Source organism: Chelon labrosus (genome assembly GCF_963514085.1).
Source record: "Chelon labrosus genome assembly, chromosome: 16".
NCBI lineage: Eukaryota > Metazoa > Chordata > Actinopteri > Mugiliformes > Mugilidae > Chelon > Chelon labrosus.
The window spans coordinates 10,659,664-10,671,922 of NC_140349.1; the positions used below are offsets into that span (position 1 = coordinate 10,659,664).

General features: G+C 40.4%; 2 protein-coding genes across 2 annotated transcripts; both read left to right on the forward strand.

Annotated features, from left to right (window-relative positions):
* Positions 1-329: 329 nt before the first annotated feature.
* LOC311501955 (zona pellucida sperm-binding protein 4-like) lies at positions 330-3,448 on the forward strand. Its single transcript, XM_084564028.1, has 12 exons — positions 330-501; positions 645-935; positions 1,007-1,119; positions 1,215-1,362; positions 1,444-1,566; positions 1,654-1,826; positions 2,137-2,234; positions 2,381-2,511; positions 2,605-2,782; positions 2,858-2,993; positions 3,213-3,287; positions 3,378-3,448. The coding sequence occupies exons 1-12, from the start codon at positions 399-401 to the stop codon at positions 3,384-3,386; spliced, it is 1,578 nt and encodes a 525-aa protein (XP_084420154.1). The 5' UTR covers positions 330-398; the 3' UTR covers positions 3,387-3,448.
* Positions 3,449-4,684: 1,236 nt separating this feature from the next.
* Positions 4,685-12,168, forward strand: cndp2 (carnosine dipeptidase 2). Its single transcript, XM_084563337.1, has 12 exons — positions 4,685-4,843; positions 5,679-5,765; positions 6,097-6,240; positions 6,333-6,495; positions 7,923-8,011; positions 9,872-10,072; positions 10,216-10,300; positions 10,417-10,577; positions 10,664-10,828; positions 11,202-11,343; positions 11,691-11,838; positions 11,933-12,168. The coding sequence occupies exons 2-12, from the start codon at positions 5,706-5,708 to the stop codon at positions 11,997-11,999; spliced, it is 1,425 nt and encodes a 474-aa protein (XP_084419463.1). The 5' UTR covers positions 4,685-4,843; positions 5,679-5,705; the 3' UTR covers positions 12,000-12,168.
* The last annotated feature ends 91 nt before the right edge of the window (positions 12,169-12,259 follow it).

The following is a 12,259-nucleotide window of genomic DNA, read 5'->3' on the forward strand; positions in this document are numbered from 1 at the left end:
GCATTTTCCTTATACAAGGTAATGGAAAGTCAGACATATTAAAAGCATTTTTTAAAACACATTTTAGTATTACAAGACGGTGTGCCAAATTTTTGGAAAAAGCTCCCAAAACTATTGATGTATTTACCTTTAAATTTTCACCTGAACTATATTTTGGGAGGCCAGATGATCACTTATTCTAAAATAACTATGAAATGGGGTTATCTTTATTTTCTAGCGATTTCCCTAAGAACATAGAGAGTTCTTTTCCATGTGTGGTAATTAAAGGGGACCGCCAGGTGTCAAATTAGCAGCAACCAACGTGCAATCAGTTAACTGAAAGCAGTACTTGTGGCAGTGCAGGAGGACGGGGCTTTATCCAGTGCTCAGCAGCTGCCTCGCTGCTTTTACTTGGATCCATGGCTGAGCAACGGGTCGAGCTTCTTCTTCTTCTTCTGCTGCTGCTGGTGTCCGCACAGGGATGGAAGCGGATCGACGAGAGTCAACTTCTCAGTTTATACGGTGCAAACTAAAAGCCTCTTTAAATCTTTTCAAGTTTCACATTAAACATGTGTTAAGGTTGTTTAATGGCATGTGTAAATTGCTGCATGGGAGTGCATTAAACTTTAAACATCCAGTAACGCCACCCTTCTTCTCACGTCCAGATGACGACAGTGACTATGATGAAGAATTTCCTGATTTAGTCCTAGAAGCTACTGGTGTTACCACCAGTGAAGACTTCGACCTGTTTGCTGACCATGAACTCCAGGAAAATTTAGGTTCCAGAAACTGGGCCGATGTTACTGACCATAGATTCCAGGAGGAGCCTGTAGATGTTCCTCCAAAGAGCTGGTCCGGCAGCACCAGTCAAAGTTCTGACCTTGATGTGGACTGCAGTGACGCTGGCTTCCAAATCACACTACCAACAAGTGATTTCAGTGAGGTTACAGTTTTGGGTAAGTACCCTGACTTTTTTTTATTTCCACTTTAAGGTTTAGCTCGATAACTTTCTGTGATTTCTCTCTAGGTTTAAGGAAACTGCTGTCCGTCATGGACGCTCCAGAGTACTGCGGTTATGATGTGAACCTGTTGAAGAGCACCTTGACTGTACCCTTCACTGGGTGCAATGTGAAACGAAAAGTAAAATGACAGCTCTGACTCACTAATTTTAATCACCAGAGCCAACGACATTACTGGAATTCAGGTCTTACACAAGCTCTAAAAAATTGTTTCAGAATGATGACTACAGTCTGCAGTTGATGTACGCTGACGGGTTTGGCCGAACAAGAGTTTCTGTTGTTACGTGTGAGGAAATCCCAAAGTCTGACAATGATTTGGACCCTCGTGCCATGGGTGAACCTGCAACGTGCCCTGATGCAAAATGTGAGCATAAATCGTATCAGCAAATGAAATGGCAACCCTAATTTATGTCTGTAAGACGGTTTAAATGTCCTTTAATTTCAGATTGTGCTGTCTGTCCTGCCGAAAGGTTGCCTTGTGGTGAGAAAGGAATATCCTTCTTAGACTGTGAGAAGCTGGGATGCTGCGTGGATGCATCTAAAGCTACCTGCTACTACCCAATCGATGGTTGGCTTCTGTTAAGATGATCAGGTGTAAATCTGTCATAAAAACAATTTCTGAGTAACTTTTTTTTCCCCCTCTCTTGTCCTTTAGAGTGCACTGTGGATAAACACTTTGTTTTTGCCATTTGGGCTAACTCTGCATCGCCCCCTTTGGACCCCACAGTACTTGTTATTCCTGGGAATCCCGAATGCAAACCAGCCATTGCTAATGAAAAGGTCGCCATCTTTAAATTCAAAGTCACAGAATGTGGAGCTCGTTCCTATGTAAGTTGTCCCCTTTGTTTTGCGTGAAGAATGTGATCAAAAGCTGCAGAGATGACTTTGTATGAGGTCACGGCCACAAAACTCTACCCGGACATGCCAGTGCTTGTCCCAAATAGTTCGGATTTATTTTTCGGTCTTAAGAAATTGTGTAACGCTGAAGCTTAACAGTCACTACTTGTATTCTTTGTTGCATTTCTTTACCTCAAAAATGTACTGCTCATGGGTTAAGGGTTTTTAAGTCTTGACATGCTGGTAGTAAATGCAACATACATTCTGAGTTAGCAAAAACCTGTGGACCTCTTTTTAACAGGACGTTGGTACAACAAAGGTCTACCTGGTGGAAGTGCAGAATCCTGTCAAAGCTGTGAACCTCAAGTTTGGCGTAATCACAAGAAGTGATCCACTCAGGTAAGCTACAGTAACCATGTTGGTGCTATTTATCCAATTATTGGATCTTAATGGAATAATTAGGTCCTTCTCTAAATTGTGTTAGTATTTTTTTTTTTTTTTGCGCTGTTCTTAGCAGTGCCCATCTTAAACATATTGTCTTGCAGGTTCATGGTTGAGTGTCGCTATGGTAAAACGGGCACTTCTCCAATCAGCAGCCAGCAATGGCAAGAGCCCATCTCCCATGCTGCCATCTTTAAAAGTGGCTCTTATGGTGTTGAGTTGAGACTTGCCAAAGGTCAGGTGCACTGTTTTCAATCTACCCACAGGATGCTCAGCCTTGATCTAGACTATGGGTGAGATCTGCTCAAACTGTTTCCAATTTCAACAGATAAGACGTATTCCAGTTTCTATCCCACTTACCATCAGCCCTTGCGTCTGCTCCTTGGCAAGCCTTTGTATCTCGAATTGCGCCAGAAGTCTCCCAAACCAGATGCAGTAATTCTGGTCAAATATTGTCTTGCCTACCCTCTCTCTGCAAAGAATGCTCTGGTGCTGATTCATGAAGGGTAAGTGTTGCTGTCCAAACCCACAGCATAGTTGCTGTTTAACTTAAACTTAACAGTAAATTATGCTGTCCGCAGGTGTGCCAATCCTGAGGACGCAAACGTGTCCATCCTTAAAGTCGGTGAAATTCCCAAAAATGGCAACCAGAGACGCTTTGTAGTGGACGCCTTCCAGAATATGGGTCAAAAGACAAACAAGTACCTGGATGAAGAGGTGAGTCGAGATGTTCGAGCTGGAAGTTTAAATGAAGGCTGTCACTGGCTTGGACTGAGCTCAGTCTTTCACTGAGGTGGTAAAGTGTAAACAATTGTTTAAAAAGCCTTTTAAAGAATTTCAAGTAGGCTATCTCACTATCAAACAAGTGATGCTAAAATAAATTGTGCTTCTTTTAAGGAAAATTTGTTCTCACACAGTGACTGTTGTTTCCTGCAGATCTATTTTATGTGCTCTGCAGAAGTTTGTAGGCCAAAAGGAAAGACATGTGAAGACCGGTGCTTCGATGGAAAGGTGACTTTTTTTTCTTTTTTTTCTTTTTTTTTTTTTAGATGGCAAAAATGCCACTCTTTTAAATCTCTAATCAAATCCTTTTGTTTCTAGGCACCATAAGGATTTACAACTGAAGACCTATTAAACTAAAGAAAATAAACATTTTTAAAATGGTGTCTTCTGGTAGTTTTTTTTTTTTTTTTGTGAACTGTATAAAAATGAGTCGACAGTGATGCAGATCCACATTCAGTAATGCTGCTCCCTGCACTGAAGTGCTTAAAGTTCAAAAGATACACCGACTTATCTATATTTAAATTCCTTTTAGAATACTTTGAGGGAGTGGCACAGTGGCGTGGTGGTTAGCTGGAGTTTGCATGTTTGCATGTTCAAAATGTGCACTGACTTCTCTATACCGAAATCAAAAGGTCCCTTTGTCTGCGTGGGTTCCCTCTGGGTACTCCAGCTTCCTCCCACTGTCCAAAGACACGCTAGTCAGGTTAATTGGTGATTCTGTCCTAGGTGTGCATGTGAGTGTGAATGGTTGTCTGTCTCTCTGTGTTAGCCCTGCGATAGACTGGCGACCTGTCCAGGGTGTAGCCCCTTCTCACCCGATGACAGCTGGGATAGGCTCCAGAACCTTTTGTCTAGATGGTGGATATCTTGCTCTTGGATGCAAATATGAGAACACGGAGAACATGCAAACTCCATACAACCCGGAACCTTCTTGCTGTGAAGCATCAGTGCTAACCACCATGCCACTGTGCCTATCCCAGCTGTCAGTGGTTACAAATCTATCTTAAAAATGTCTCTCTCAGTAAGCTCCAATTAGATGGTATGCAGTCAGTGTAAATACCTGGACAAACCTGCTCTAATGTAAATGAAACAACTCTTTGTGTCTCTACTGGAGCTGGCCAAACCAACTTGCCCAATGTTTTATCCAGTCCTACGTGGTTTTTAAAATTTTACATCACTTTGAACAAAAACATCTTTTAATAAAAGCCATTGATTTTACAGTCTTGTGTAATATTTTGCATCTTAAAATGTCTCACTGAAGCAATTAAGTGAGTTTACACTAAACTTCCCCATTGTTTAATGATTCATCCATTTTTGCTTTGAATTATTCTATTTCAACTTAATATTTCTGTTTTTTTCACAATCTGTACAATCATTGTTTCCGTTTTGTCTCCTTTGAGCATAGTTTTTAAGGTGTCTGATTAATTATGTTGCCATGTCTGTATGTTATTTTCTGGTATTAAATATTTGTCTGTAATTTCGCTTTACTTCACTCGAAATAAAGAATAAATTAATTGACAAATCGACTCGCCTGAGGTTCAACGACCCACAATTCTTTGCGCCATGAGTACAATTAAACTTCCGCCTTGTACGCGGAACCATCTCTGTACATTCTTGTTTGCGCAGAATAAACCGTTACACTGGTTTGAACACTTTAAACTTGACACATTTGTCAGTCAGTAGCCAACACCAGACGTGTCAGTCAGCTGAGACAGAGGAACGAGTCACATGTGGACGTCAGCTGAACGGAAATAGATACAAGAGAAGTCTGCGCTACTGAACAGGTATTGGTTATCTTTCAGAAGTTTACGAAGTATTTGTAAGCTAGCTTTCAGTCAGTGTCATGCTATAGCTGTTAGCCGACCAGCTAATATTACACATCTGCTCGGGCTTCACTCTAGCTAGTGACAGGAATAAAGTCTCTGTCATGCACAAGGAAATCGAAACGTTTCCAGCCAACATAGCCTCTGATTAATTTTCAGATCAGCTTAAACATTAAATGTCACATTTTTGGTTAAGTGCTTTTCTTTGTTATGGTCAAAACAAATGAATCGTGCATCAAATTCACGTCAAATGTCATGTACACTGTCTCGTGGTATGGTGCACAAAATCTGCTTATATTAGATAACATATATTAAATACATTTAAAGTCTATATTTTGTCTTTTTATGTGTTTGTTAATGAGAGAGAGAAAATTATAATAGCTTATTTTGCAATGCTGGGTAATTCTTGGCAATATTTATTCATATTTTTGTTGCAGTTAATATTTTATCTTTACTTCATCTTTAGACTTTATTATATTTATATCTTTACTTATATTTTTATTACAATATGACATTTATATGATGCAACCTCTTAATATGAGCCCATTTCCCCAGATATTATTCTAAAGACGAACAATCACGGCGACAGTCAGCTGTGTCTGTAGTAGTTCTGCAATCCAGCTCAACTTCTTGATGTGAAACATGCTTGTCTGGCACTCTCACCACTTGCGTGCATGACAGAGAAGCTACAGATATAGCAGCAGTCAGCAGGATTGCAGGAGGGCGTGGGCTTCGTCCTCCCATAAGATAGGACAGGGCTCGAGGACTCTCACCACTCTGCTTGTTAAACCCTCAGCTCCTGTCGCAGGCAGAAAAAAGAAAAATGGCTCATCTCCAGACACTTTTCAAGTATGTGGACGAACATCAGGACCTGTACGTGCAGGTAAGATTATTCTGATATAGGTAATTCAATGCAACTTGACTGTCAGGCGTTTTGCTAGTATGCTCAACTAATCATTGTGGTGATTAGATTAAACTGAAGTGTCTTTAAACTGTTTCGCCTAGTGAGCTGGATGCTATAAATGTGAAACTAAATGACCTTATTAAATCAGTTTCAGTCACACGTTAACTGTTGTAAATTTTGTGCTAAGAAACATTCACTGTGGCTTACACTTTACAGCTGGAACATGAGCAAAAGTAATGAAAGGTATAAATCACCCGTTGTGTTTTCTTTGAGCACATTGCGAGTTATCTGAATTATTCTTATTTCCCAGCGCCTTGCAGACTGGGTGGCCGTCCAGAGTGTGTCTGCCTGGCCAGAGAAGCGTGGAGAAATCAAAAAGATGATGGAGATGGCAGCCAAAGACATTGAGAGACTGGGGGGGACAGTGGAGATGGTGGACGTTGGGAAACAGAAGGTGAGAGTGTTAGTGTTTGCGTATTAACCTAGAATGGGCCGTCTTTGTGGGTCAACCTTACACTTTACTAAAGTGAAGTTTCATTCATGCAGCTTCCCTCTGGAGAAGAGATCCCCCTGCCTCCTATCATCCTGGGGCATTTAGGCTCTGACCCCAGCAAGAAGACCGTGTGTATTTACGGCCACCTCGATGTCCAGCCAGCCAGCATCGATGACGGCTGGGATACAGAGCCGTTCACTCTGGTAGAGAAAGATGGTAAGAGCAGAATGTTTTTAGTTTCTGTTTTGGTAATGTTCAGTGCAAAGTTTCCCAGAAGCTGTTTGAATTTGTTCTGGACCGTTGAAAGCGAAACTGTTTTGTTGAAAGTTATTCAAGTGGACTAGAATGCTGTTTGGACTTGTAAGCCAAGACGTGATGTGATTACATTCATGGTTTCTGTTCCCAGACTTCAGTGTAATGGATGCATCACATTTTTGTGGTTTGACACACACAGTATCAAATTGAACTGAAATAAATGTCTGACTCGACAACACCTTGACAAAACTAAGCGAACAATGCTACAGAATAGTATTAAACTATAGTGAGTTAGTGTCAGAACATATTATAAGAATTTGTGCACATCTCACTGTAACCCTAAGCCAAACATTAGACTACTTCTTTGTTGATCAGAGCAATGTTTTTCATTACTATTACTTAAATGCTGCTTTGTATTTAAATGCTCTTTGAGCTTTTATCAGCTTTTGTACGTGATCATATCACAGTTTGGTACATATTTCCAAAGTCCAGCCCGGATTAGCTGGTGTTTGAGGGTAGAGCTGTATTCTTGTCTTATCTGCAAACCTCACAGGTCAAGTTGAACAAGTGGTGTTGTTTTAAGAAGAATGCAGTCAGCAAAGGTTTTCAAAATGTGAAGCAACATGCTGTTGCCTCTTCTGCATTACGTTACATGTTCTTGTTTATTTATTTTATCATTACTAAGCCATCACAGCATTCTTGAGTTGGTGCCTGTGTGTTGTTAGACAACATGCAGTAATGACAATACTGCTTGGAATAAGTTTAATCTTCAAGGCATATTTGTTGAGTACGAAACACTGAATGTGTTGTGTATGCAGTTACACATGACAGATGAATACGGTGGCAAAGACAGCTCAACACACCGCAGCTTAAGAAGACGCACGCAAGACAAAATTCTCTTTGCGTCATATTAAGCCTTATATCAGTGTTTGATTTCTTATGACATCAGCAGTTATAGACTGTTAAATAAAGCAGACAAGCTCACACTTTCATTTCTTTTGTGCTGCTAATACTCAGATGATCATGTGTGTTTTCTGGTGACAGTCAGTCAGGTGACTGATAGCGCCACATTCATTTCCTCCTGTCTCACTTGTGCCTGTTCAGCTCTGTTTTGTGCTTACATCCTGTTTTAAAAACACACACGCTATATATCTGGCTACAGTTTTTTATGCTGAACAAGGGTTACCTATCTTTGCACATCATATTCGTCATTTCCAGTTGGAAACTGGAAAAAATCTTCAGCCTTTCTAGTGACACCTCATTGTCTAATGAATGTGATCAAAACTAAATTTGTATTTACTAGAATGGTCTTTATTCTCAGCAAACAAAAAACATGTGTCACCAGAATGAATAATTCTTTTAGTTAAAATACAGTTTTTTGCTTGTAGGTAAGCTCTACGGAAGAGGATCCACTGACGACAAGGGTCCAGTTTTAGCCTGGTTTAACTGCATTGAGGCCTATCAGAAGATCCAGCAGGTACAGTTTATGCAACAATTTTACTACTTTGTTAATAAAAAAAAAAAGTGGGATTGAAAACTCTCTAACTTGGTAAAAACTGAGTCTGCAGCAGTGTGTATTTACACTTTCCACTTTGATTCTGAAAGCACTTCCTCAAATCTCAGGCTAATTCGTCTCGGCTAACTGTCTATTCTCTATAAAGAAATTGGCTAAATTATCAGAATTCAGCAGGTCAACAACGATCCGTGACATTGTTTTTTCTGGCTATTTTATATGCTCATGACGTGTGACCAAAAATAACCTGAAGCTACTTTTATATGACAAGGTAAGTTGGGTGCGGTTGAATGATGTTTGGAAACTTCAATCACGATCCGAATTAACAGACAGGAATGCTGTTTGACAGAGAAAGTGAAGGCATTCAGAGGTGTGGTTGTGAACTGCAGCGTGGGACTCGTTCAGAATTAACTGAAGTGACAGGAACAATAATTTCAATCCAACGCCTTGCACGCATCCACGAAGACGTTTACTGTCAAAGCTTAAGAAGGATATTTGTACCTATGTTATTGGTTGCTGGCGATGCTGGTAAAGGTCCATCTGCATTAATTTTGGTATTCTGACACCCTTGTTGTTGCATGGGTACAAACAGTGGTGACTGAGCCTAAGACCCAGTTTTACAGTATATATAGATGTGAATGCAGAATCCTAAATTGTTATCAAATGATAGCTGACGGGTTCAGAGAATGCTGCTCATTTAAACTGAACTTTTTCCTACTGCTACAGCTTCACATTAAAAGCATATAACTAGCAGACCACAATTTCAAGAGAAATCAGACGAGAGAAATGTAATGTATTTTGGCATTGAGCTTAGCACTATCCGTACCATTCCATTAGAAATGCATCTGCAGAACAAGACAATGGCCATTTTGGGAATTTTCTGACAGCGAAAAACATTGCAGGGGTAATGGAACAAGAAGGAGCAGTCACAGTGAGCTGTTAGATGAGGAGCTGCAGACGACACAACTTTAGTTCACCACAGAAGGATGGGGAAAAAGGCAAATGATTAACTAACATGTTAAAACGATAAAAGTTCGTTTCGCTGCCCCCAGAATTCTGTGATCTGTAAAATCACATTACACCAATCATGTCGTCATATCATCCATGACTGAAATGTTAGAGCATGTCACTTTAAATTAGGTTGCTTTACAGGTTGGCATTAAGTAACAACAAATGAAGCCTCATTTGTCCATCAGCCTGCAATTGATTTCTCAAAACTACAAAGGATTTAGCCGTTTTTTTCCCTTTTAACATCCAACTGCCACTGAAGGCAGGCAAGTAAAATCCCACTGTTGAATGTGCAGTATTGGGCTTAACCTACATAATAATATATATCAAGCTCTCATTTGTCTGGACTATGAATAATTTTGACATAATTGATTATTTCAAATGATTAAACATTATTTCTGATAAATGGATTATCTCTCTGTTAAAGTACACCACTCATTTGGTGATTGCGTGTTTGTCACTGCACAGCTGTCTGCAGTGCTTAGCCTGGTCAAAGGTCTTGGGATGAAATCACAGCTATCACTTAATGATTAAACAGAGACTTGTCACCTAGAGATTTCTCTGAACCACCTTTATCTTTCCCTGAAGTACTAACAGACAGGTGAAACTTGAGGACCATGAAGACCATGTCACAGGAAGTGCAGAATTGTCATTAAGAAGCTACAGTTAATATGCCCAAGAAGTTACTTTCTAAATAAAAAAGCTGATGCTGTTGTGCACAGTCTCACAGAAAGTCAGAATATATACAAGGGTTCAAGTTATTGATATACTGTGTCTTTCAAATAGCTTTTCCTCACATTTCTCTTGATGTTACAGGAGCTTCCCATCAACATCAAGTTCTGCTTCGAGGGGATGGAGGAATCTGGATCTGAGGGCCTGGATGAGCTGGTGTTTTCTCGAAAAGACACCTTTTTTAAAGACGTGGACTATGTCTGCATCTCTGACAACTACTGGCTGGGCAAGACCAAGCCCTGCATCACCTACGGCCTGAGAGGAATCTGCTACTTCTTCACTGAGGTGGAGTCTTGTTGTAGTGTTGTTTGGCATTTTTAGCATTAAGAGTTAAAGAAAAGTAGCTCTGCTTTATTTTAATCTTGAATTACATGAATTTGTTTCTTGATGCAGTACATTAAAACAATGTTTTACTTTCACACTTTAAGGTGGAGTGCTGTGATAAGGACCTACACTCTGGAGTGTTTGGCGGCTCCGTTCATGAGGCCATGACTGACCTCGTTGCACTTATGGGCAAGTGAAGCTTTAGCCTCATAAAACTCATTTGGGAGTTTTAGAAGCGGAATATGGTCATAGAATTGTCTTTCTGTGAATTGTCTCTTAAGTTTTAATCTCGTGTTTTTCCACAGGCTGCCTGGTTGACAGGAAGGGGAAGATTTTGGTGCCTGGAATGTACGACAGCGTGGCCCCTCTGACAGATGAGGAGCGAAAGTTGTATGAGAAGATTGAGTTTGACTTGGATGAGTACTGCAAAGATATGGGAGTTGAACGTCTGTTGCATGAAACCAAGGCAAGGAATCAATTTACGACATTACTCGTGAGTCAAAACATACGTTCTTATTCTGGATCTCTGATCTTTCATTTTTTCCTCCGTAGGAGCAAATCCTAATGCACCGCTGGAGGTACCCATCACTTTCTCTCCATGGCATTGAGGGGGCGTTCGCTGAAACCGGAGCCAAGACGGTCATTCCCCGCAAGGTCATCGGCAAGTTCTCTATCCGCCTCGTCCCTGACATGGACCCCAAAGTGGTGGAGAAACAGGTAAACAGTGAAACAAATGGACACATACACTAAAATGGTTTCTAATCAGGTCAAGTCTTCAAGATGTGGTTGTGAAAATTTTAAAAGTTTCTGCCAGTGGAATTGGAAACTTGTTGCCAAACATCTGCTTCCCTTAGAAACACTGTGTCCGAGAGATCATTTGCTCAGCCGCCCGCACTTTTCTTTTTTGGAAATAACACTGTGTCCTGAGGATCAGCTCCAAAGATACCAAGACAATGTCTGTAATTGAACTGCCAGGAGATTATTACACTAAAACAACAAAACAATTGTAAAGCAGTGTGAACAATTTTATATAAACCTTATTTTAAAAAAGGTGCTTTAATTTTATTTATTTATTTTTTTCTTTTGAAAGGTTATCGACCATCTGCAGAAGAAGTTTGCTGAGCTGGGAAGCCCCAACAAACTGAAAGTGTACTCGGGCCACGGGGCCAAAGCCTGGGTCTCTGACTTCAACCACCCACACTACATGGCTGGTCGAAAGGCCATGAAGACAGGTACAGAGGCTAAATGACTGCATCCTGATTCTAGTCGTGCCAATAATTCTGATATACCTGAAGAGGTTCAAATGGTTTTAAAATTTTAGAATTTTATTTGTCAAACCATAACAAAATTGCATTGAGGAGGTGAGACAGTAGAACATGGAAGGCAGAAAATACGTACTCTTCAGTTGTTGCTTCTGAAGAATGAAAATAGTTAAAACTGTCCTAAAATGTCAAATATAAAAAATAATTGGCTTGTTCTTGCTTAATCTGTAAATTGTGTAAACTGTACTGTACTGCTACATGTTTATCCTCTTATTGATAGTCTCTCCCGTTGTCTCCTCCTCTTTGCTTTGCTGCAGTCTTTGGTGTCGAGCCTGATCTGACCCGTGAGGGTGGCAGCATCCCCGTCACCCTGACCTTCCAGGAGGCCACAGGCCGTAACGTCATGCTGCTCCCTGTAGGATCCTCAGATGATGGCGCTCACTCCCAGAATGAAAAGCTCAACAGGTTTGTCTCAGCACAGAGTTTTAAGTTAGTTATGGTGAGTTTTTAAGTTTTTAATCTGAGAATTTGATTACTGTTTTGTTTCTCTTGTTTTCAGATCTAACTACGTCCAGGGGATCAAGATGCTGGGGGCATACTTCCATGAGGTTTCTCAGCTGGAATGAATCAATGAGGTTTCTCAACTGGAATGAATCAATGATGTCTTATCATGAAAAATGTAAAATATAGCCATCCTCACTGTTAGAGCCATAACCACTTGTGGTACAATTTACTTTCCACAGTTGACGGTTTTATACGCAATTCAAAAAATAAAACTGTGTTTTTGTTTCCTCAGTGTGTCGTCCAGTTTAATGAAGGGTTTATTTGGGTTTATGGTTGATCTATGATAGTAGTCTTCATTATTTGGTATTCGGAAGGTCGTCCT

Excerpts from the sequence above, each read along its gene's own strand:
- LOC311501955 (XM_084564028.1), top strand. The coding sequence starts at position 399 with ATGGCTGAGCAACGGGTCGAGCTTCTTCTTCTTCTTCTGCTGCTGCTG. Across the intron at positions 1,120-1,214 it reads GGTGCAATGTGAAACGAAAA|AATGATGACTACAGTCTGCA; the intron begins GTAAAATGACAG and ends AAATTGTTTCAG. Across the intron at positions 2,994-3,212 it reads ACAAGTACCTGGATGAAGAG|ATCTATTTTATGTGCTCTGC; the intron begins GTGAGTCGAGAT and ends TGTTTCCTGCAG.
- cndp2 (XM_084563337.1), top strand. The coding sequence starts at position 5,706 with ATGGCTCATCTCCAGACACTTTTCAAGTATGTGGACGAACATCAGGAC. Across the intron at positions 5,766-6,096 it reads ATCAGGACCTGTACGTGCAG|CGCCTTGCAGACTGGGTGGC; the intron begins GTAAGATTATTC and ends CTTATTTCCCAG. Across the intron at positions 10,073-10,215 it reads TCTGCTACTTCTTCACTGAG|GTGGAGTGCTGTGATAAGGA; the intron begins GTGGAGTCTTGT and ends TCACACTTTAAG.